The sequence below is a fragment of the Eleutherodactylus coqui genome, chromosome 3 (genome assembly GCF_035609145.1).
Source record: "Eleutherodactylus coqui strain aEleCoq1 chromosome 3, aEleCoq1.hap1, whole genome shotgun sequence".
NCBI classification, from domain to species: domain Eukaryota; kingdom Metazoa; phylum Chordata; class Amphibia; order Anura; family Eleutherodactylidae; genus Eleutherodactylus; species Eleutherodactylus coqui.
In genome coordinates this window covers 287,347,429-287,373,549 of record NC_089839.1, presented here as the reverse complement: position 1 = coordinate 287,373,549, position 26,121 = coordinate 287,347,429, and the positions used below count along the sequence as shown (strand labels likewise).

Below are 26,121 nucleotides of genomic sequence, written 5' to 3'. Positions count from 1 at the left end.
GACTCACTTTTATGTGAATGTATAAAACATAGACCTCTAACATATAGTATGCTAACCGATTTTCCATTTTTTACAGTCCTCTATCCGTGCCAGTCGGGGAACAGTAGGAGGCTATTTCCTAGCTGGAAGAACAATGACCTGGTGGCCTGTAAGGACTAATACATTATATTGGCTTATACTACTAAAAAGCAACAACAGTCTGTAGTTATGTCCATGTTTCTTTTGCTGCAATGAATCTTTTCTCAGCCGAATCACTTCTCCTGTCACCCAGGCTTCTTATATTGCAAGTAGTATTTCTTTCTGTACAATAACTCTACAGCTCGTATTAAGTCTGTTTTCCCACAAGCATATTTTTCACAATTCCATCTGTATATGTCTGCAATACAGATCTAATATTAAGTTATGACCATATTCACATGAGCATATTGTGGGAATCAGGCAGCTAGTATTCAATTCCCCTGCAGTGCCCCCACAGGAGAAATGAAGAATTACACAGTTCTCTCTGAAACCCTCACTGTACTGTCTATGCTAGATGCTCTAAAGCAAGAGGTTTGCTTTGTAGTCATTCTTCAATCCATCCGATAGGTGAGGGCTCACATGGCTAATAGATCAGATTTTGTTAGAATGCCGATTGTTTTATTATAAATACTTTCAAGATATAAAAGAGGGTTTTATATCACGCGGATATATTCCGGATTGTTCCTAGCATGGTGGTTACTATAGTGTGTTTGGAACAAGGATGTTATAAATCCAACATTTTCATGTAGCAGGTGCTGCCAGTTACTAGACAATGTATTACTATTCTTCTTGGCGTTCTTCCCCTCTAAGGGTTCGTCCACATTAGCGTTGGAGATTCAGTTCGGAACTTCTGTCACTGATTTCCACTAGAAAACAGGACAAAATAGCAAGCAGCCCCATTTTGTCCTGTAAATGCCGGCAAAATGCTGGACTGCTTAACAGGAACCGAACAGACCGTATTATAGTCATTATATGTATTTGCGCTATAGACGAGGCTCTTTTTGCTCCCAGTTCAGAGATTGGTGGGCATTGGGGATAACACACAGGGAGCAGCCTCGGTTGTGGGGCTCCACAGGACCCGGGTGTTACAGGAGCGGATGGGCCTGGGCAAAGGCCCAAACATAAGCGTTACCCATGATGGGGACATATAGAGAAGTTGTGATGGGCTTTCAATGTTTAATAATGGAATCAAACAAGATACGGGTTTCTCTGACCAGCGCCATGGTTCACAGCATGAAGGCTGCGTAAGTTGGAGTTGGCGTTCTTTCAGTCTGTCCTTTCAGACTCAGCATATTTCTTCAAGATGCCTCTCCCTCAGAGTTTTTGGTGCCCCTATGATTCTGTAGAACTCCAGCAGGTAGTCCCGCGGCTCGCTACCTGTGCAGATGTCTTTTCTACTCTCCTTCTCTTGGCACTTTCCTCTCTTTTACCACAGGGGTTGCGTTAAAAATATTTTTTTCTGTGGAAGTAATATGAATGATGATTATGGTCTAAATTGGAAATCTCTGTAGTCTGCTGGCCACTTTACTGTATTCAGGATCAGCAAAGGGCATAATATAATGGGGCGTTGTAGTGGCCCAGTGGGTCCTACAGAACACTCACAGCACACATGTCCAGTCACACCTGTCTATGTGCTGTCCATGGAGGCCTTCTACAAATAGTGAGTCATAGCTACCCAGTGAATTCAAAGGCAGGATTAGCCTTCCAGCCACTTGTCCCTCTGCTTCATATACACTTCACTAAAATCTAAGTCAACCCTTCATCTAAAGCAGCTAGTGGGGAAATTGTTTTACAAATAAATCCACAGGAAAAGGAAAAGAGAGAGTGTTGAAGTTGGGTCCTAATTAGGGATGAGCGAGCATACTCGGAAAAGCACTACTCGCTCGAGTAATTTGCTTTATCCGAGTATCGCTGTGCTCGTCCCTGAAGATTCGGGTGCCGCTGCGGCTGACAGGTGAGTCGCAGCGGGGAGCAGGGGAGAGCGGGCGGGAGAGAGGGAGAGAAAGATCTCCCCTCCGTTCCTCCCCGCTCTCCCATGCAGCTCCCCGCTCCGTGCCGGCACCCGAATCTTCAGGGACAAGCACAGCGATACTCGGATAAAGCAAATTACTCGAGCGAGTAGTGCTTTTCCGAGTATGCTCGCTCATCCCTAGTCCTAATCAAATCAATATTACTGTATTTCTCACTGTGTTTAATTGCCTACTTAGTGCTGCATCTTTGTGTACCTGTTGCAAATACTTTTACGGAGAACTGTGAATTCAATTTGTATTTCAAATATCAAAGTTAGTAAATCTGTACACTCTCAGATTTCTAAACTATTGCTGGACTCTGTTATTTCTTCGACTTACCATGCCGAGGGTCTGGTTGGAGTGTTGGTGTCACCGTGACAAAAACTAGGCCTTTCGGCTATATATGCTACAGTAAATTCTTTGGAACCAGTACAGCGTCACAGGTTGTGATTATCATGGCACCCAGAACTTTCATCCTTGATCCCACTCTCAGTGCCCAAATCTACGGAAATATAAATGCGCAGGATATAGCTACATTTCCTAGACAATTGAATTTGCAGTTGTATTTCAGCACTATATTGTGCAACATAAGGTAGGGTGAGTGTAGATAGATAGCCCTGCACAGGACACCACCCAACTTAAGGTCTGTGCTGACTGTAATGCCCAAAACATCAAATATCATGTCAGTGCCTCTCTGTCTAGTGCTGCAGTTTAGCCCCATTAATTTGAATTAGCTGAAACAGCAGTACTAGGCACAGCCACATGGGATTCTCGCTTTCACGTGATCACTCATAGTAAAATAGTATGTAAGGCTAAAAAAAGACATATGTCCATCCAGTTCAGCCTATTTTCCCCCCGAATGTTGAACTCAAGAAAGACAAAAAAAAAACAACAAGGTAGAAGCCAATTTTTACCATTTAAGGGGAAAAAATTCCTTCTCGCCTCCAATCTGGCAATCAAATAGTCTCTGGATTACCAACCCTTCAATTGATACCCAGTCTCAAAATACTGAAAATGTTGTCAGTGGATGAAAGCTTTGAAATCCAGCATCTATTAGGATGCATGGACCAATATTTGTACAGAAGTTTGCACTTAGCGAATCAAAGGGAAACTATGTTGAATTGGATAACCCATTGGTAGAGACATCCAGCAAGCTAACCAATCATTCCCTTTCAAGTTAGAAAAATAGGGTATCTCTAGATCAATGCAAATCCTGTAAATACCTGTAATACTGTCCTTATTCTTGCAGATTGGTGCATCCTTAATGTCCAGCAATGTTGGCAGCGGTCTCTTTGTTGGGATGGCAGGATCGGGAGCTGCAGGAGGTTTGGCAGTCGGAGGTTTTGAATGGAATGTAAGAAAATATTACTCAACGTGGAACTGTAATGCCAATGGAAAGAAAGTTTTTTGAACAGAAGAGTTGAGCTTCTTCTTCTTCTTCTTGAGGTTGTACCAGAATCACCTATACCTGGGCTAAATGATAAAATCCTGATAGGTGGGGTTCTCCCTTGCTGAGACCCAATCTCAAGAATGGGGATCCCATGTCTCCCCTCCTCTTAACTGGGGAGTTACTGCAGTGAGGAGATTGAATGGAGTGGTGCGCATGAGAGGTGCTGCAATAATCATTTTCAATGGGACTACCGGAGATAGTAGAGTACAAGATCTTGGCAATTTCTGTCGCCCCCACCATCAAAATGAATTAAGCAGTGGCGGCACATTTACGGCCAATGCTGTGTTCAATTTGGCATCACTACAAGGAGGGTGGGAAGCGGTCCCACAGTGACAGGAAGAGGGAGGATAAGGGACCCTATTTTGTGGATCTGTGGGGGTATAATCAGTGAGACCCCCACCAGTCAGACCTTTATAAACAAACCTATTGATAAGTGATGAAAGGTGATTCTGGTACAACTCCTTTAAAGAAGATTTTCACCCAAGGCATGCAATTGGTCACAAATCAGGAAATCCGACGTTATGGCAGCTGTCAGTTTGGTAATCATGTCTCTTTTATTTACAGATATTGGAATCTATCAGTCTAGTTGTAGCAGCCATTTTTGCATAAGTAACAACAAGAAGTGCATCCATATAAGTTGTCACCTTAGAATTAGACTGTCAGTGTTACGGCAAAAAAACAATATGGCCGTGTAGGGGTGTAGGGACGACAGAGTGTACCCTTGTGAATGACGTCATATGATCCATGACGTCATATGATCCATGACGTCATATGACAAAGGAATTAAATGACAGAGCCCACACAGTTATAGGTTCAGCAAAGAATTCCCACCTGATAGAAATCAGGCATCTTTATTTATAACCCCCTTACATTGGGGTGTCACAACATCATTCGACAATTAACTATGCAAGTTTATTGGTTAGTTTTCAATCCAACATTTTGATTGGTTACTTCTTAGACATTACATGGCATTCATTGAATACATTATGATTCTTCATTTGCATTTCTTACAGAAAATATAGAACTGCAAACAGCTGTATTGTTCTGCACACTTACAGCCCATGCACTGCTGTGAATTCACAGCAGGACACAGGCACAGAGAATCTTATCAGTGCAGCCAGCACTGATACCAGATGGTTGCGCTGATAGCAGCTGAACGCTCAATTCAAGAAAACTTGAAGTGAGCGATCAATGACTCGTGCACAAAAACTGCACAATGTCAGCGCATTTAGACACAACGAGAATCGCTCAAAAGACGGCTTTGAGCGATTTTTGAACGATTCTTGTTGTGTCTAAATGGACCATAAGATATTTTGTCAATGGCAGCTCTACTGTCCCTCCCAGGAATACTTAGGCACAGCCCGGCCCAGCGGCACACAGTGGTAAAAAATACCATAAATGATGATAACCGTTATGACTAGAATTTTCTTGTGACGCCAGTGCCTCTTAGGGAAATGAACAATCCAAAATCAAATAAAAGAGTCCTTAATCAAAGTGTAGTTTAAACCAGAGGCACACAGTTTTTATTACACATTTCTAGCTTTGATTTTCCAAGCACAAACTGCAACAGTCTTAGGTACAATACCTCTGCTACATGTCTCCGTGTGCAATCTCTGACACACTTGCATTAGACAAACACTCCTTCCCCAAAATGCAGTCGCCATCAGTCTCAGTTATTTGATGGGGATTTCTTGGGAGAGCGTTCCTGACACAAAGGGGAAAACATGAACAGTGTTTTGATACTTATTAAGCCCCTTCCTTGTTTACCTAGCGGCATTTGTAGGGCAGACTCTCATGCGAGACTTGTCTTCCGACTTGAAGCAGCGGAGTGGGTCCTGTCCCTCAACTCACTAGTTAAGCAGGGGAGTGTGTGTCATTCACCGACGACTCCTTCTCCCGGAACTGATTCTGACTTCAGGTCCCCGGAGGAGTTGCCTCACATGGGTAAAAGAGATGAGCCTTGGCTTAACCCAGACAGAAGCGTCAGAGCCTCAGCCTCCTTGGGCACATGTCCTCCTCCACCAACTACATTTTTTCCTCTCTTGTCTCTAACTGCCTGTCCCTACCCCTGACCTATACCCTGACCAATCACGCCACACAGAGCAGGTTAGGGTGACAGGTATACAGACACCACCAAAGTGAGGTGATACCAACACAAGACATAGCACCACACACATGACAAAAGACCAACAACCATATAAACACACACACAAAGACAATCCACATGAGGTAGACAAGCAAGTGTTAGAGGGACCCTAACTCTAGGTCACTACACTCAAGATGGTGCCTGGTAGGCATCACATAGGGGACTGCACTGCAGGAAAGTGAGTGCAAAACACAGAGGAAGCCTGAGTGTGACAGGCAATTAGGTGATTGGACAGGGATGGAGGAATGTGAAAGGCTTTTTAATGTCAAAATGATAACCAATATGGCGTCACTTACTGTTGTCACTTTAAAAATGGCTGCCGCAACACAAAGCACAGAAGCAAATATATCTAAGTAACTACAACATATTTACCAAACTTTGGCTTTTGTTTAACTTCGGACTTATTAATATATTGCTGCATTCACGCAAAAAGTTTAAAAAGTTAATAGTTCTTGAATGCCGTGAAGATAAATCCCCAAATATTGCATCATCCTGAAGAGTTTAAATCTGTTATTTCCACAATGGTGGAACTGTAAATTGTAAATACTGTAGGATTTGACTGTAGGCTTTGAGAAACCACCACTCCCATCTAACTTATTGCATTTACTATCTTGAGTAAGATCTACGAGGCCAATCGACAACCAATCACAAAGCCAGAATAATGATGGAGAAGACGTCTTAAAGAGAAATAATAGAACATTCAAAGTGATTTGTGAAGAGTGTATCAGCCAATGAAACTCTCCATTCTTATCATTTTATACAAGGCAGCTTGGGTGCTGGTTGCTCTTGGATGGATCTTTGTGCCGGTATATCTTGCCTCTGGAGTCGTCACTATGCCAGAGTACTTAGAAAAACGATTCGGTGGTCAACGGATTCGAACTTACATGTCTGTCCTATCACTCATCCTATACGTCTTCACTAAAATATCGGTAAGTGTAATACTAACCCCCTTTCATTTTATATTAAAATGATCAGATTTCCCCTCCTTTCCGGATCGCTCCCTCATAGATACCTCTTTCTGTATATGAGAACAGACAGAATGTCCGATTCTAGTTGTAGTCTTGGTGATTGCCTTTTTTATATTCTCCTTTTTTTGTATTGCAGTACTGATAAAAACTTATGTCAGATTTTCAGTGACAGAGATGCATGAGTGATCTATGGAGTCCAGCCATTCTTGAAATTGTTGATAGTAGAGATGAGCGAGTGTACTCGCTAAGGGCAAATACTCGAGCGAGTAGTGCCTTTTGCGAGTACCTGCCCGCTTGTCTCAAAAGATTCGGGTGCCGGCGGGGGGCGGGGAGCAGCGAGGGAGAGCGGGGAGGAAAGGGGGGGGAGATCTCTCTCTCCCTCCCGCTCCCCCCTGCTCACTCCCACAACTCACCACTCACCCCCGCCGGCACCCGAATCTTTTGAGATGAGCGGGAAGGTACTCGCAAAAGGTAATACTCGCTCGAGTATTTGCCCTTAGCGAGTACGCTTGCTCATCTCTACTAGTTAGAGATCATGGGCTTCATCAATGTGATCTGCTCACTAAGATCTAAAATAGTGTTGCATCTGCATTAGATTAGTTTGATTGTTTTCACTCTGGAAATTACTAATCTGCACAGCAACTGTAGTCAAAAAAATTAATAGGGGATTTTTAATTAAGATTACGGTATTTGCAAATTGTTTAATTTAATTAAGACAAAAATATAGGTTGTATGGGTGAACATTTCCTTTAACTATACATTACTAAGCTTCATGATAATTTTCAAAGTGCTGACTGTATTCATCACAAAAATATTTATTCGTGTTGGAATTAAAACTCATAAAGAAAGAATTTTTTTAAAAAGTCCCTGGAAATCAGCCATGCCCGCTCATCTGCCTCATATCCAGTGTCTAGATCTAAGGCAACGGGCTGCAGCGGGAGCCTCCCCCCATTGTTCTGTCTCCAGTAGGGGACATAAACTGGTGTAACTATAGGGGATGCAGGGGATGCGGTTGCCCCTAGGCCCAGGAGCCTTAAGGGCCCATAAGGCCTCTCTTCCCTATATAGGGAGCCCAGTACCATGAATAAAGCATTATAGTTGAGGGCGCTGTTACATGTTTTGCATTGGGGCCCAGGAGCTTCAAGTTATGCCTCTGTCTTAAGGGGTTAAGAGAAGTTGGGGGGCCCCAAGATAAAAGATAAACCTTTGTTCCCGGGCCCATGAACCTTTAGCTATCCCCCTGGGGACAGACAATATTAAGCACCGCCCCTTGACTAAGCTCCCCACCATAAAATGTATCACTGTTATAGTATGTAATCTATAAAAGAATCTAACTTATTTTATGCTTTGATTGAGTTTAATAACGGGATTGATGATAACATTCTTATTTCTTTTCTTGTTTCAGACTGATATTTATTCTGGTGCTCTCTTCATCCAGGTCTCTCTGGGTTGGAACATTTACCTGTCCACAGTGATATTACTGATAGTCACAGCAGTCTACACCGTTGCTGGTAACTACCTTAATAATGCATCCTGTATATCACTGCTGCGTGGATGGTGGGACAATGACTTTTGTTTAATAAGGAAACGGGTGGGGTTAACAAAATCGATAGTGTATATTTAAAGAGGAACTGGCACCTCTATTGACATGTCTAAGAAAATATGCATTTCTTATAAAATCACTGATTTTCTTAGAATTCCACATTGTGCTGTTCCTTTGTTATGCCTTCTGGAAACATATAATTAAATTGACAAGTGAGCCAAAAAATTATGTGGTCAAGTTTAAAGGCTGGTTTAAACACAACGATTATCACTCAAAAATCTTTTAAGCGATAATCGTTAAGTTCTTACAGCGCAAGGTGATCGCTCAAACGTTGAGCGATCACCTTGCGCTTCGAGCGGAGGATGCAGAAGACAAGCGGGGTGTCCCTGCTTGTCTTCTGCATCCAGCTGTTCCCCGCTAGGAGTGCGCAATTGTTATACAGCCGAGCGCTCAAGCGGCGTATGGAGAACACAGAGAAGACGTATAGACATGCCTTCTAGCCATCTCATTTTTTCCTGGCTTGTTCAGCATAAAGAATCTAACTGATGACAGATTGTATGCAAATGTGCTCCAAAATGGGCGGCCCTAGAAGGTTTTGTGGGTGCTCATGGGTGGATCAAGGGTTGTGATTAAAATGTTCCATAAATGGTTGGATTCACATGTTGAGAGGTATCTTACAGAAAGTCACCTATAGTTATTAATAAAGCAGTGCACTTGGACTAGAGAATATGACATGCTACTGTTTGTACAACAAGACCTAATGGGGAGGATTTCTCAAGGGGTGTGCACCGGTTTTCGGTCTTCAAAAAAATCGAAAATTTTTAAGTACGTTTTTAGAAACATTTGTGACTTGCTGCTGCTTTACGCTTTTCAGTTCACTTTTCCAAACCCGAAAGAAAAGTAGATGTGCTTTTTTGTGGTTTAAGCTTTTTAGACATATTTGAGAGTTAGGACTTTTTAAAAAGTCGTACAATTTGTCACCATCGCACTGTAGTAGCTAGCTGGCATAAAAGGTTATTCCACATCTCTAAACATTTCTGTAATATACATGCATTAATACATTTGTTGCTTTACCACTGTAAATCCCATTTGAAGTGGCTGCCAATAGAGCTCACCCTTCCAGCTTCTCTGCAATCCACTATCTGTTGTTAGGTACAGGGCTTCCTTAGTAACAAGGACACAATTATGTTTTCATAGCAACAGTGGGAGGGGCTATTTTTACAGGCAGCTTCCGTAGGCTTACAGGATGCAGGCTGACAGATCTGCAGACAGAGTGATAATGATCTCCACAGTTTCTGCCTCTCCTGCTGTTACCATGTGTGGGTGTGTGTCTGTGTTTGTGTATGCACACGCTACACACAGACACACTGTAGTGGATTTAATAACAATTTGGCAAGAATGTCTCTTAAAATACTGCCTCCCTGCTGACTGGACCAGAGACAGTTCAATACACATGGGAAATAAGGGTAAGGAAGTTCAGGACAGTAAACTTTTGGCAGAATGCTAGCTTTGCCACACTCCTCCTGCATGAAAGTGGATTGCAAACAGAAGAGCAACAGAAATATGGGGAAGACCACCTGAAAATCAGAACTAACAGACACAAAACAGTGTGCAAACAACAGCAAAGGAGAGGGTTAGAAAACTTGTTGAAAACTTTAAAGATGCAACTAATTTATCACCAGCATGTGACTCTGTAGTAAATCTGTCACAAATAATGGCAATATGGCTTCCAGAAAACGGGACCCCTCATAATAAATTCCCCTTATATGTGTTTGTTATTTAGTGTCTCCTTAAATTATTTGTCCAAGCAGCCGCAGTGTTCAGCTTACATTCCCATCACAATGGTTGGACAAAGTGCATTTGTGTGATTGCGCCATGATAACAGGAAGTTGGCTCTTGGCAGGTTGTCTGTTTATCTTAAGGAGACACTAAATAACAAACACACATACGGGAATTTAAAAACAGACAACCTGTCAAGAGCCAACTTCCTGTTATCATGGCGTAATCACACAAATGCACTTTATCCAACCATTGTGATAGGAATGTAAGCTGAACACCGCGGCTACTTTGACAAATCGTCTTTTGTATATGACTGAGAAGAATTTCTCCAGCGGTCGCTGCTTCAGCAAAGAAGTTATCAAGAAATAGGCTGAAAACTATTTATCAAGTACTTGACTGCATAGGCGTCAACGCAATCCTACATTAATGCATATGTACTATAAAGATATTTTATTGAATTTAATAACACAGAATGTTGGAACTAAAATACTGTACAATAGACATAGAGATTCACCAATTACCTAGTGCAGTGGTGGCGTACCTATGGCACGCATGCCAGAGGCGGTACGCAGAGCCCTCCCTGCTGGCACACTCACCGGCAGCTGCTTATCACGCACCGTGGCTCCCCTGCCAGTATTCACTCAGCGGCGCTGACCCCAATTGCACACTGTGACGTTAGTGTGCACCCGGGATCCTCCTTCCTCCCCTCACATCTCCTTCTTGGTTCCGCGAGAGCAGAGGGTCTAGATGCACACAGTGACGTCACAGTGGGCCATTGGGATCAGCGCCGCTAGCAGCGCTGAGCAGAGGAGCAGCGGCACTTCGACGAAGAGGAGGGGTTAAGTATATGGGTCTCAGGGGGGCACTACAACAGCCTTGTCCTTTTTATAACGATGGAGGTAAAATCATACGTTGTGATAAGCCCTACTCTCTGACGTGTTGGCACTTTGCGATAAATAAGTGGGTTTTGGGTTGCAATTCGGGCACTCGGTCTCTAAAAGGTTCGCCATCACTTATCTAGTGTATGCTCTCATTAACTGCTACCTAGGCTACTTTAAAATCCTTCTCTATGGCCTCCTTCCATCCTCAACACTGCTGTCCGACTAATCCACCTCTCGCCCCGTTACTACACTGATTTTCCATTCTGCCAGTCCCTTCAATAGCTGCCACTGTCCAGAGAATCCAATTCAAGATAGTATCAATGACATTGGGTTGGTACTGCAGGCTGAGTTCCATTAAAGTGATTACTACTCTGCCTGCAATACCAACCTGGGCCACTGTGCAATGTATGGCACTGTCTGTTTCTTGCAGCAAAACAGCTAAAAATGGGACACCCCTTTTAAGAACCCAAATAACTGCATTTTTTTCTTCCCAGTACTGTAATAGCAATACTTTTCTAGGCATTTGAATATGAAGCAGAGGATTTTAGGGTCTGTACCAAAAATCTGCCCGCCCTGTTGAAAATGTGTCAGTTTTGATATAGTAGTTAATGAAGGTGAAATGTCTTTTGTTGTATGGAATAGGTGGACTGGCTGCCGTTATCTACACTGACACCGTGCAAACCGTCATCATGGTGGTGGGAGCCTTTATCCTCATGTTTATATGTAAGTGCATTAAATGTTTGTATTGTTCAAAGTACACTAACTAAAAAAATGGATTAATTGACCCTAAAAGTCAATGTCCGCCTTGAAACGCCATTTTGTTTTCATAATCTAAATAAGTACCTGATCCAGAGCCTCAAATAATAATAATAATCTTTATTTGTATAGCGCCAACTTATTCCGCAGCGCTTTCAAGCATGAGATGAATGAAACAATACAATTACAATGTGAGGTTCAATCCGTTTGAAACAAATGGGGTGGGGGAGGTACAAGAGGTACAAGGGGGGGAGCGAGGCATGGAGAACACAGGCAGTAGGGGATTTCATGTGTAAATCAGTTATTAGAAAGCAGACAGGGTGGCATGGTAAGGAGGTGCAGGGGTAGAGATAGTGTGGGATAGGCAGGGTGGAAGGTGTGGGGAGCCATAGGGAGGGGCGGGAGACTAGGTCAGGGGATTTTGTATGCTTCCCTGAAGAGGTGCGTTTTTAAGGCACGTCTAAAATTTTGTGAATCAGGAATTGTCCGAATGCCTTGGGGTAGAGCGTTCCAGAGGATGGGTGCTGCTCTGGTAAAGTCCTGTAGGCGAGCATATGAGGTTCATATTACAGGGATGTTTAGTCTGAGTGTATTAGACGACCGGAGTGAGCGGGCTAGGTGGTGTACGGACAGGAGACAGGCGATGTATGGTGGCGCGGCGCCATGCAGAGCTTAGCGGGTGAGCTTGAGGAGTTTAAATTTAGTTCTGCAGTGGATGGGCAGCCAATGCAGTGACTGGCATAGTGCAGAGGTGTCCGAGTAATGGCTGGATAGAAAAATGAGCCTAGCTGCCACATTTAGTATGGATTGGAGTGGAGCGAGTCTGGTGTGGGGGACGCCGATGAGTAGCGAGTTGCAGTAGTCAAGTCGGAAGTGGATGAGGGCAACCACGAGTGTCTTTAGGATGTCCGTGGTGAGGAACGGCTAGATTTTAGCAATATTTGTGAGGTGCATGTGGCATGTTTGGGCCGGAGAATGGATGTGTGGGGTAAAGGAGAGGTCAGAGTCCAGTGTGACCCCAAGGCAGCGGGCATGCTGTCTGGGGGTTATGATGGTGCAAGATGGTGGAAATGTTGAGGGGAGGTTGGTTGGAAAGCGGAAAGATGAGGGAGTCAGTTTTAGAGAGGTTAAGTTTGAGAAAAAGGGAGGACATAGTATTAGAGACAGCGGACAGACAGTCGGTGATATTTTGAAGGAATAGTTCTGAGATCTCACAAGAAGAGGTGTATAGTTGCATGTCTTCAGCGTCGAGATGGTTTTGGAGGCCGAATTTGTGGATGGTTTGTCCAATTGGGGCTGTATAGATAGAGAAGAGAAGGGGACCAAGGACCGAGCCCTGGGGGACCCCAACAGCGAGAGGAAGTGAAGAGGAGATAAGCCAGCAAAGGAGACACTGTAAGAGAGGTTAGAGAGGTAGGAGGAGAACCAGGAGAGAGCAGTGTCCTTTAGACCAATAGAGCGGAGCATAGTGAGGAGGTCATGGTCGACAGTGTCAAATGCAGCAGACAGGTCAAGGAGGATTAGTAGGGAGTAGTCACCTCTCAACTTTGCCGTCATCCGGTCATTTGATACTTTTGTGAGGGCAGTTTTGGTTGAGTGTAGAGAGCGGAAACCAGGCTGGAGGGGGTCAACGAGTGAGTTGTCAGAGAGAAAGGTTGTGAGGTGGGAGTAGACCAGGCATTCTAGTAATTTGGAGATGAAGGGAAGGTTTGAGACGGGTCAGTAGTTGGCAGCATCATTCGGGTCCTGGGTTGGTTTTTTAAGCAGAGGGGATATGATGGAGTGTTAAAATGAGGAGGAGAAAATGCCAGAGGTTAGGAAGAGGTAGCAGATTGTGATCAGGTGAGTAATGAGAGCTGGGGAAAGGGACCGGAGGAGGTGAGAGGGTCGCTAGCGCAGGTGGTGGGGCGAGCAGCAGAAACCAGCCTGGAGACTTCTTCCACTGTCATTGGTTCTAACGTAGAAAGTGAGTAAGTGCTGGAGGCAGTGCTGAGGAGACTGGGATCGAGGCTAGCCATGCAGTTTTCAGAGATTTCTTTTCAGATATTGTTGATTTTTTCTTTGAAATAGGCAGCTAGTTCCTCAGCAGTCAGATCCGTCACGGGTGCCTGTTTTTTGAGGCTGAGGAGGGAGTAGAAGGTCTCGAAGAGTAGTTGGGGTTGTGGGATAGTGAGGAGACAAGGGAGGTGAAATAAACTTGTTTGACATAGTGAAGGGCTCGGTTATAAGTTTTAAGCATGAATTTGAAGTGGAGGAAGTCTGCGGGCATTTTCTCCATAGCCGCTCGGCACACCTAGAGCACTGCCGGATGAAGCGCGTTTGGGACGTGAGCCAAGGTTGCTGTGGTCTGCAGTTGACGTCATGGGTCATGGGCAGTGCTGCTTCATCCAGGGCATGGCTGAGGGTGGCGTGGTAATATTCGGCTTCCAGGTTAGGGCAGGGGAGGAGAGAGATAGGGGACAGGGAGGACTGAATGGTCTACGTGAACTGTTGGCCCATCCAAGTTAAACTTCAAAGTATGTTTATTCTGAAAAGCTGCTGCGTTCCACAATAAGACATACATGGCCCCAGAGTACTTACCTGTTGAAGGTGCATGCTGCCTGTGGTCCGAGCAGGATGAACCTTGTGACAGGTTCCCCGGTTACAATGGAGGGTGTAGAGTAACACATGACTGCAAGTTCAGACTACACAGGGTTTGTTTGTAGTCTGTAACCATGAAGATACATTCATTTGCATATGAGCTGTATACCGAAAACTGTAGGGTATCTTTAATAAAGTTTATCTGCAAAGTTGCCTCAATTTTTATTTTAAGTACATTTGCGTAATAAAGATTTGGTTTACACACCCTGTAAATAATAACCAATTCCTTTTATATTTACCATGATTTTGTAGCGCTTGATAAAGTTGGCTGGTACACAGGACTGGAGGAAAAATACATGGTAGCCATCCCAAAAGTAATTGTTCCCAACACAACATGTCACCTGCCCCGTAGCGATGCCTTCCACATGCTTCGTGATCCAATCACTGGAGACCTGCCCTGGCCCGGTCTTATATTTGGTTTGACCATATTGGCCACTTGGGTTTGGTGTACTGACCAGGTGAGTGAAAAACACGCGACTCCTCAAAAACCGTAATGATGGAAAGAAAAGTAAACCTTCCTGTGGATGGTTCAGGCTCAGAAGTGGATGACAGATGAGCTTCTGCTGCAACAGTGGGGATCAATTAGAACAGTGATCTCCGCTGTTAACCCCCTACATGCCACTGTCAATGTACATTGCAACACGTAAAGGGTGTGGAGAGCCAATGTGGCAACCGAACACCCTACATTGATGTTCAGGCCTGCCATGGCCTATAATTGCTATTGTAAGTGATAGGGCATTGCAATACAGAAGTACTGCAATGCATTATCATAGCAATCACAGCTAGAGATAAGCGAGCATGCTTAGATAAAGCAGTTACTCGTGTGAGCATCGCTCTTCTAAAACAACTGCTTGCTTGATACCCCCAGCCGCCCTCCGCTCACCCCTGCCGCCCCCCGAGCCTGCTCGGACCAGTAAGCAGTTACTCGAGAAGAGCGATGCTCACTCGAGTAACTGCTCTATCCGAGCGTGCTCGCTCATCTCTAATCATAGCTTTTATGGTTCAAGTCCCTTACAGGGACATAAAAAATTTAAGAAAAAAATTAAAATAGTGTAAAAAAAAAAGTTACAATAAGAGCTTTTACCCACTAACGTGTTTTCTACTGCAAATGTCAATGGGACGTTCTAATGTTAAAAGCACATCGCACAAAAATCGCGAAAGCGCAAACTTGCGATTTTTGTGCAATGCGATTTCAACATTAGAAAGTCCCATTGACATTTGCAGTAAAAAAAAACGCAGCGATATCGCAGCGTTAAAAACACGTTAGTGGGTAAAAGCCCTAAAGCCCCTTTTTTGCACACTTTCACCAGTTTGTATTTAAAAAATTCCACATATTTGGTATCATTGTGGGTGCATTCACATGAGCGTGTGCATATGCGTACACTGGTGTGCACAAAACCAGGCACCGACGTACGTGCACAAACACGCGTGAATGCAGGTCTGTGCAGCATCGCTTTGAATGGGGCCGCGGCTGCTGCCAGCGGCCCCATTGAAAGCAATGGTCTGCCGGCAACCGTTGCAGTGATTTTCAGGGAAGGGCTTGAAATATAAGCCCTTCCCTGAAAATTAGCCATGGTTTGTGTTAAAAAAAAAAAATATATATATATATATATTTTTTTTTTTTTTAACCTCTCTGGTGCTGCTGTGTAAATATTCCACAGCTGGGGCAAAGGATTTCTTTATCTCCACGGGGAGTTGCGCAAAATACAAGCCCTCGCAGAGCTCCATCCATTAAAAATAAAAAGGTTATGGGGTTTTGAATGCAATGACGTAGGAACAATTAAAGTTTCCAAAAACAGTGTTTTTTTATGCAATAAATAAGTTTAGTAACATTGCATTAGTACCAACTTGCCCAAAAAATGTATTATGTCATTTATGCTGTATGATTAATGCTGTAAAGAAAAAAGAAGAAAAAAATGGCAAAATTAAGGTGTTTTTTCTCCCCTCCAAAAAAAAGTAATAAAAGTTTTATCATACATGCACCCAAGAACGGTACCAATAAAAACTACAATTTACTCACAAAAAGCAAGCCTTTATATGGCCACGCCGACGGAAAAATAAAAACTTTTGAAAAGTGGAGATGAAAATCCCCCAAAAATCGTTGTGCCTTATGGGCCAAAATAGGCCAGGTCACTAAAGGGTTAATCATGATCAAAAAGGTTTTATATCAGTAACTGAATAGTAAAGTACAAGTGCAATAAAGATCCGGCAGCCTGACATAGGAGAACTACTAATAAAGTACATAAAAAAAGAATAGAGACTGGGATGGCAGCAGCGCCACGATGTACTTTTTGTACTGACCTTTTCAAGGTCATTTGGGGTTGTTCTCTTATGTCAGGCTGCGGGATCTTTATTGCACTTGTACTTTACTATTCAGTCACTTACATAATGCCCTTTTGATCATTAATTGTGATGTGGCTTCATAATAAAGTATTGTATGTATATTATTCTTTTTTTATACTCTAGTTGATATATTACTGTGTGCCCTGGTATATTTATAAGTTGTAACTAATATGATATAGGAAAACCTTTGTATTGTGTTCTAAGATCTCTGGGGTGCGTCTGCTGACAAGCTTGTTAATGGTGTCCAATAGCATCATGCAGAATTTTGAATGCAGCTCTGGAGTATAATACAGGATGTAACTTGATCAGTAAATATATACACTCATCATCGTCAAAAAAAAATCCTCCTCCTAAGAGGAGTTGTTGGAATGGAATTAACCTGTCTCTGTGTGACGGTAATGTTGATATAAGTAAGTGATTACAATATCAGAGCAAAGGGATCATTTATTGCAGAAAACTAACCCTTTGTAGGGAGGTTCTAGTACCCTGTTGTACCGCCTCTGGCTTGGATACAAGATGTGATACGGGTGGGCATGGAAGCTGTAGTACCCTGTTGTACCACCTCTAGCTTGGATACAAGATGTGATACAGGCGGGCATGGAGGCTCTAGTACCCTGTTGTACCACCTCTAGCTTGGATACAAGATGTGATACGAGTGGGCATGGAGGCTCTAGTGCCCTGTTGTACCACCTCTAGCTTGCATACAAGATGTGATATGGGCAGGCATGGAGGCTCTAGAACCCTGTTGTACCGCCTTTAGCTTGGATACAAGATGTGATACAGATGGGCATGGAGGCTCTAGTACCCTGTTGTACCACCTTTAGCTTGGATACAAGATGTGATACAGATGGGCATGGAGGCTCTAGTACCCTGCTGGACCGCCTCTAGCTTGGATGTCAGATGTGTTGCGGGCAGGCATAGAGGCATACAGGTTGTTTATGGTATCCTGGGACAAATCTGTCCACATTTGCTGTAACTGAGACTCTAAATCGTGCAAACTTGTAGGCTGTCGAAGTTGGCATCCCAGATGGTCCCCTACGTGTTCTATTGTATAGAGAATTAGCGACCAGACAGCCATGGAAGTGTGACAATGTTGTGGGGACATTCCTGTGGCCCCCTTGTGTGTGCGGCCGAGCATTATCCTGCTGGAAGCCTCTTGGAAGCTGCCATGAGAGGAACACATGTGGCTGCAGGATGTTCTGAACATATCGCTGAGCTGTCATTGTACCTCATACTACCACTAGGGGTGACCGACTGTCGTTTGCAATGGCCCCCTAGACCATCACACCATCAGGGGGCAGTGTGCCACTCCACAGCAAAGGCAGGATTGAGGCGCTCACCCCGAGGTCTCCAGACACAAACATGGCTGTAGTCAGTGCCCAAACCATTCAGTTTCGTCATCCATGACACCACTGCAAACAGAGGTGACAGTGGGTATCAAAGGCAGAATACGTCATGGGCACTGCTAGACCAAATGTTCTTCAGCCAGTGCTTAGAAATGGCTCTGACAGACACAGGGGTGTAACGATGGTGCCACCTGTCTCTGGATGGAGGACAATGAAACAGTTAGAGCTGATCATGTTTGTCAGGAGATCAGACAATCTTCTCTAATCGTGTTCTGTCGATGGCGTCCTGAGTCCAGTCAACTTGTGTGCGTTCCTTAACGCATCCACTGGTCCCAACACCTAACAGTCTGGTCATGGTGGCCCCCTTTCAGACTTTGTTAACTGGGTAAAATCTCCTCTCTGCATCGTAGAGGCATCTAGTGGTCAACAAGCTCCACACAAGCCAATCCTCTTCCATACAGGGCAGATGTCAGCTGTCTGTGATAGCCAACACCCGCCCACAACAGCCACGATCAGTGCTATCACTGATCGTGGCTGTTAACCCTCTAATTGCCACTGTCATTTCTCAGAGCAGCATTAAAATGCCTTGATCGTTATGCAACATCCGAAGAGCGGGTCTCGGCCTAGGAGACGGCGAGGATTAGAGTATGGCCTTATCACGGTAGCACTACCATCTCCTACCCAGAGGGTAACCGGAGAACAAGTCCTGGGTTGAGGGCAGGCTATTAAATGGGGGTTTCTACTTACTTGGTACTGTGGTTATTACAGCTGATGGCACTGTTACTACCTCCGCAGTGAAACTGCAGATGTAGTAAAGTCCACACACACGGGTAGTAGTGAAAAAACACCATTGACGGGAATGGTCAGCAACTGGAACTTTGCTTGAAACAACTTGCATAAGTAACAGGACGGTAGATGAAAGCAGCCATAGCAAACACACCAGTGCAGGCAGAATTAACGATGAGGACAGGGAGGCAGACACAGGATGACACCGGGCCCACAGTCCAAGTTATCTGTGTAGTACCACTCCTGGAAAAGATAATACGTAGGAAAACACGAACTCTCCACCGGTCACTCACACGACTTGTAGGACTTGTACTTTGCATGGCAGACTTTGCAATTCAGGCACATTTCAGCGTAGGGGTCCTAGAGAAAAACTTCTAGGCCATCTCTCTGCTTCTTCCATCTTCACCACATGCAGATGGAAGGTACCTGTATGTGGGCAGCACTCCAACAGAACATTTCTGCTGCCTCAGACCCCAGACTAGACTCAAGGAAAAAGACAAAAAACCCAATCATCCACCTTACAAACACATATATGAAACATGGTCACATGACTTACAAAAGATACATTTACAGACATGACCCAGGCAGTAACCCATTCAGTGCTGCAGCTGGGCAATACACTTCATATTCATGCAACAAAAAACGTACTAACAATATACACAAGCACTACATAGATCAACCAGAACCGTTCAGAAACTTCCATTCATGAATTTCTGTACACTACAGTTGTTCGAGGGTCCCAAATGGCCCCCCTGCATTGTGATTGTAGGGTGCCATTCCGTAACCATGGCAGTCAGGGGCATTCTGAAGGCCTCCAAGGCTGCCAGGATTAAATGCCTATGAAAGCATGCCTGTGGCACATCTTCATAGACTATCCATTCGCAGTATTATGTAATACTGTGATATTACATTATACTGTATAAGTAATGAAACAATCACAAGCTTAAAGGGCTTGTCTCGCGATGACAAGTTAAGTTAAACACTTCTGTATGGCCTTATACATGCACTTTGTAATATACATCGTGCATGAAATATGTGCCATACAGAAGTTATATACTCACCTTCCTTGCGCTGGCGTCCCCATCTCCATGGTGCCGTCTAATTTCACCGTCTAATCGCCCGATTAGACGCGCTTGCGCAGAAGGGTCTTCTCCCTTCTGGTCGGTCCGGGCACGAGTAGTGTTCTGGCTCCGCCCCCTTCTACGCGTCATCGCGTAGCTCCGCCCCATCACGTGTGCCGATTCCAGCCAATCAGGAGGCTGGAATCGGCAATGGAACGCACAGAGCCCACGGTGCACCATGGCAGAAGACCCGCGGTGCATCGTGGGTGAAGATCCCGGCGGCCATCTTGGAGGAAAAGAAGGAAGAAGTTGCAGAGAGGGGATTCAGGTAAGTAAAATGTTTTTTTTTTATTTCAACACATCCCTTACCCATGTTAAAATACATAAGAGAATATTTGGTGTCACTGACATGTCCCTAATTAATTAAGTAATTGATCCATTACATCCTGCATTGTATGATCAGCCATATTCCAACCTTCTCTGTCTTGAGTCAAAACACTTCCAGTTGCCTCAAATTTTTTCACCAGCGTTTGAATCTAAGATTTGTCAGTAACTTCCTTTATCATACTTATTCCAAAATGTCCTTTGACATGGTTTAAACGAACCCTTCTGCCAGTAGTGGTTCAACTGAGTATGTTTGTGGCGCAATGAGTCACAATAGAAATAGGGGAAGATTTATGAAACAGTCGAAAAGAAAAACTTTTTAGTTGCCCATAGTAACCAATCACAGCTCAGCTCTCATAGTGCTCTTGGAAAACAAAAACTACTCTGTGGCTGGTTGCTATGGGCAAGAAAAAAGTTTTTCTTTGAGACAGTTTCATAAACCTGTTCCATCATTTTCATCCAGGTTAATCTTAATAGAGAATCAGATAGAACTTACAAAGTTACTGAGGAAAGTTTGGGCTTCCTAGCGAGAGATTCACCCTGTATATCAATCATACTATTAAAGGGAATATTTTGACAATGGATAGAATGACATGGGATCTCAATGGAAATTTGGTTGGGGTGTTACAGATGGATGTTTGGGGCAGGTGAACAGTATAGGTCATCCATAAATAAAGCTGTGTCTTCATGATACATATGATCTATCCTCCTTCACTAGGAGTGTCTATAGATCAGTCCTGTTCAGAGATAAAAACTTACCTGATACAGTCCAGGTCCAGTGGTGATGGTACCTCCACTTCCAGTCTGATTCCAACATTCGGGCACATGGCATGGATTCTTCCTCCACCCTCTCGTTGTTGGTGATGTCATCATCAATGCTGGCTGACTGGCTCATTTCAATAACTAAGCCGGCCCCCTTCTCTGTCTCCACATTAAGGGCCTTTTACACGGGCCGATAAATTGATCAGATTCTTGCCTCCAATGGGAACCTGAATGACTATTCTTTAGTGTAAATGCCCCGACTGAACGACGAATGAGAATTTGCATGCAGAAACCGTACGACGGATTGGCCTGTGTAAACAGGCAGTTGCTCACTCACTTATGAATGACTGCCTGTTTACTGTGAATTGAGGCGAGTGGCCAGATGTGTAAAAGTGCAGGAATAATTATCGCTGGGACAACCTGAAGAACCATTATTATCGGCATCTGACCCGACAGGTCTTCCCATGTAAAAGGGCCCTTAGACGTGATAGAGAAGGAGGCTGCATTAGTTATTGATATGAGCTAAACATTAAAGGGTTAACCCTCTTCAATGACATCACTGACAATGAAAGAGGGGAGGAAAAATCTGTATCACGTGATTTAGTATTGGAAGTGAAGGTGTTGGCACCACTTAACCCGGACTCGATGGGATACGTTTTTCCCGATCCTAACCCCTTTAACTTAGTAATATAGGACCAGGCCTTATGATGGATGAAAAGAACACCACAATTGGGCATAACACAGCACATCCTTTACAGGACAGATCCTTATCCATGTCTATGCAACATCTCTTCCAGGTAATTGTTCAGAGGTCTCTATCAGCCAAGAACTTATCCCATGCTAAAGGGGGCTCAGTCATTGGAGGATACTTGAAAATCCTTCCTATGTTCTTTGTGGTAATACCGGGAATGATCAGCAGGGCATTATATCCAGGTGAGGTTACTACCCTGTTTCCCTGAAAATAAGACATACACTGAAAATAAGACATAGCATGATTTTCCAAAATTTTTGAGGATGCAAAATGATTTTTCAGGCTTTTTGAGAATGTTTGAAATATAAGCCCTACTCCAAAATTAAGCCCTGCTAACAGTTAATTAAAAAAAAGTCAATTGAAATAGTGTCCAGGCAGCTATACGTGTACAAAAGTTAAACCTTTTTGAACATAAATTAATATATAAGACACTGTCTTATTTTCGGGGAAACACGGTATCCATTATATTAAAACCTTATTCAGTTGTTGTACTGTTATTTCTCTTGTTTTTTTTTTTTTTTGCAGAAACAGTGCCATTCTTATTAATAGGTTATGTCAGGTATTGCAGCTGATCCCTGTTCAAGTGCTTTTAGCTGATCTGCAATACCAGACACAGCACATGGACAGAAGTGGTGCTATTTCTGTGAAGCAAAATAGCCTTTTTCTTATCTTGTACAACCCATCTGAGTCTAGAAGGTGGGCTAGTACTCTAGTGGCCTTAGGTTAGACGGCACCCTGTACGGAATTGTTTTGGCGCCTCCCCATCATAAGAAATAAATTATATATATTGCGCTGAGAGGCAGGTTTCCTATATTCTGCTTGTGCAGAAAGCAGCAAGATATTAGCACACCCCAACTAGTATAATTCAGTGAATAAATATGGTGCCAGAACAAAGTTCATAAACATAAATACAGCACTAGAACCAAGCTCATGAACATAAATACAGCAGCAGAACTAAGCAAACTTTTTGGGGAAGGTCTGATGGGCTAACAATGACCGTGGACTTTAGAGGGAAGGATAAAGACCCAGGAAGAGGAGTTTAATGTACTTCCACAGGATGCTCCTGCTTGGAGGAAGATCATCTTGTCGAGCAGACTAAAGGGAGGCAATCACTCCCAGCCTACATCCGCCTAGTGCCCTTCCCCTTTAAGGTGACAGCCCATGGTTGCATATAGCTAAGGCCAGCCATGCTGATACTGTATACTGATGCTGTACATGGAAAATCCGACGTACTGCAGAATGGCTAATAATGGCTTATAAAAGCACTAACCCAGTTCACTAACTTTCCTAAATGTTCTTTGCAGATGAGATTGGTTGTGTTGATCCTGAAGAATGCCGGAGAGCCTGTGACATTGCTGTGAGCTGCTCCAATACTGCATATCCCAAGCTGGTAATTACACTCATGCCAGTTGGTGAGATGTCACTTCTTTATCTACTTTACGGGGGAAAGAGTTTAAATTAGAATATTCTCTATGGCAGTGTTCCCCAACTCCAGTCCTCGGGGACCCCAACAGGTCATGTTTACAGGATTTCCTCAGTGTTGCACAGGTGATGTCATTACTGTCAGTGCCTCAGACATTGCCACAGGTGTACTCATCATAGGATATCCTGAAAACATGACCTGTTGGTGGTCCCCGAGGACTGGAGTTGGGGACCCCTGCTCTATGGGACAAAATGGGCAAAATGTATCAAAACTGTAGAGAAGTTCTGTATATATCTGAGGAAGGACATGGAAAATAAGATTTAAAGGGGTTCTCTTATAAAGCCAATCCCAGTCCATATGCTGCATTAAGGCACATGAACATCATGAAATGGGGTCTACAACTTGGGATCCCCCTTAACGAGCCAGAGTGGTGTAAGAGCCGCTCTCGCTCTAACATGGCGGTCTATTCTTTCAGCTAAATCTCTAGCAATTGTTTGTTTCTAGTGACAGGATACTTTTTTTTTTACTAATTTTGGTGACTTTTACTAGATGTTGATCATTGTGGCTACCTAGAATCTACTAGAAAACCTTGAAAACTTAGTTTTTTGGTAGCTTAAAGAGCCAGTTGCACTAAATCCGGGGTTTTCTCAACCATATATTTGGTCACAGAAAATAGATGTGTTATTTTTGGAAAAGCCCCCTTGTTCAGTTGACATTTTACTGTGCATGAACTTCTTTTACAAATTGTTAGATTTGAAGGGCTTAGGCACATGGCGGGGGTGTATGGCAGTGACCATGAGCCGGTATGGCTGGGTATGCAGTGTCATGGCCTCTGTGTGCTGCTGTGTGAACACCACTTTTATGTACAGTGATACTATATTTCCTTAACACTAGAACTGCTGGGCTTTTTTACCGCATTGTCTTGGAGCTGATGAAGGAGTCATAAATGACCCCATGGCGGTTCTAGCATTTACAGTGATGCTTCCAAGGATCCAACAAAACATACCGTAATTCTTTTTCCGGCAGTAGGATGTACAGAACTGTCATATGACCATGTGTGTGTTTTCTAAGTCACAGGACAAGAACTGTAATATGGCCACGATGTGCATGCAGTGCTGGCCTTACATGGCACACCTTGTGGAATTCTTTTTATTCCCCCCCCACCCAGTCATAAGGAAAAAAAACATATGCATTGAGCTGATAGGCAATCTGCCTGTATTCTGCCTGTGCAGAAAGCAACAAGATAGCAGCATAAACACACAAGAACAGCTCAGTGACTATATACGGTGCCAGAACCAAGCTCATAACAAAAATGTAGCACCACAAACAAACGCATAACATAAATACAGCACTAGAACCAAGCTCATAGCATATAACGGAAGCAAGCTGGTAACATAAAAGCAGCACAAACATCAGTTGTCAGAACTGACGACTCTCGGGGCCTCTGTGCCCACACTACCGGTCCTACCACCCGGGTTGCAGGAGTGCGGCGCAGGGGAGCCCCGGTTCTAGTGATCTCCCCTGGCCGCTGTAGATCTGGTCACCGCCGGGTTGCTAGGGACGCAACGCATGCTGCCTCGCGCCGCGTCCCAATTTCCATGACTACCAGGCGTGCTTCCTTGGTATCCGTCTGTTCAGCAAGGCTGGGGGCGGTGTTCCCAGCATCTCCTAGATTGGGCTTTGCTGCTGTCAGGCTCCCCGCCCCAATCAGCTGCTGGGGCGGGAGTTCTGACAGCATTTAAATGTGTGTGTTTCCTTCTAGCATTGCCAGTGTTGGTTTGGTCTGCCAGCTGCACCCGCGTATTGTTTGACTCCTGTTGTGACCCCGGCTTTCTGACTTTCTGCTTTTTGGACTTGACTTCATTTTTGCCTCACCCCTTTGTATCGCGTACCCTCCTATTGCCGACCCGGATAGTCTGACCATTCTACTGTTTGTTTGTCTCCAGTGTCTGTTTGTCTTTCCTGTGTCCTGCTTCCCTAGTGAGTGTAGGGACCGCCGCCCAGTTGTCGCCCTGGGGGTTAGCCCAGGGGGGCAAGTAGGCAGGGACAGGGGTTGCGGGTTATCTCAGGGACTTCCATTATCCCGGACCCTGCCCAGACATCAGTATTTAAATACAATACGAGAACCAAGCTTATAAAATAAATACATCACTAGAGCCAAACTCAGTGCATAAATACAACCCCAGAACCAAGTTCATAACATAAATACAGCACCACAAACAAGCTCAAAGTATAAATACTGCAGTAGAACTAAGCTCATAACATAAAGCAGAACCAAACTCATAACATAAATGCAGCACAAACCAACCTCAGTACATAGATACAATACCAGTACCAAGCTTATAACATAAATATAGTATCAGAACTAAGCAATTGTGTTGTGGGGGCGCTGATGAATTGATAGCGGCGCCTCATAACATCTGAAGGAAGGATACAGAGCTAGGAGGAGAATTCATATAGCTTCACATCTGCAAGGTGCTCCCCTACAAGCTGATGTCCAGCGCACTGTGCGACCACATGTATTGTAGCTAAAGCCGGCCATGTGTGCATGGGTCCTAAGACTCAGGACAGGACTTTACACCTGAAGTTACTAATTGGGATAATTCCTTGCGTTACTGAGTTGGTAGCCACGTAGTTACTCTCGTCAATCCAGGTACAATGTCTCCTCCAGTCACCAAGTACATCCCCCATTATATTGTATTATGCCCGTTGTACTGTTCGTCGGCTACAGCACATCAGACCATACAGTGTTGTCAATATCTGTGAGTCAATTCTCATCACTTTCTTTCCTTCCTCCAGGATTGAAGGGCTTAATGATAGCAGTAATTATGGCGGCTCTTATGAGTTCTCTCACGTCTATCTTCAATAGTGCAAGTACTATATTTACCCTCGATATCTGGTTACGGATACGCAAGAACGCTAAGGAACAAGAGATTATGATTGTCGGCAGGTACAGTACGGACATTCTGGATTTTGGTAAATACAAGGAAAGTAATACAATGGCTTGGTGACTGGTTTGTAATGGACGAATGAAGGAAAAAAGGGACAGATGGAAGCCAAAATTAGTGCTCGTCT

General features: G+C 44.0%; 1 protein-coding gene across 3 annotated transcripts in view; it reads left to right on the top strand.

Moving 5' to 3' along the window:
* The window catches only part of SLC5A9 (solute carrier family 5 member 9), a 45,037-nt gene that overhangs the window by 10,561 nt on the left and 8,355 nt on the right, over positions 1-26,121 (top strand). For all 3 annotated transcript variants that reach the window (XM_066594770.1, XM_066594772.1, XM_066594771.1), the window contains 9 exons: positions 77-148; positions 3,277-3,381; positions 6,388-6,552; positions 7,997-8,102; positions 11,437-11,517; positions 14,443-14,648; positions 21,670-21,805; positions 22,928-23,035; positions 25,846-25,996. In XM_066594770.1, coding sequence (XP_066450867.1) covers positions 77-148; positions 3,277-3,381; positions 6,388-6,552; positions 7,997-8,102; positions 11,437-11,517; positions 14,443-14,648; positions 21,670-21,805; positions 22,928-23,035; positions 25,846-25,996 — 1,130 coding nt within the window. The remainder of the gene's footprint in view (positions 1-76; positions 149-3,276; positions 3,382-6,387; positions 6,553-7,996; positions 8,103-11,436; positions 11,518-14,442; positions 14,649-21,669; positions 21,806-22,927; positions 23,036-25,845; positions 25,997-26,121) is intronic.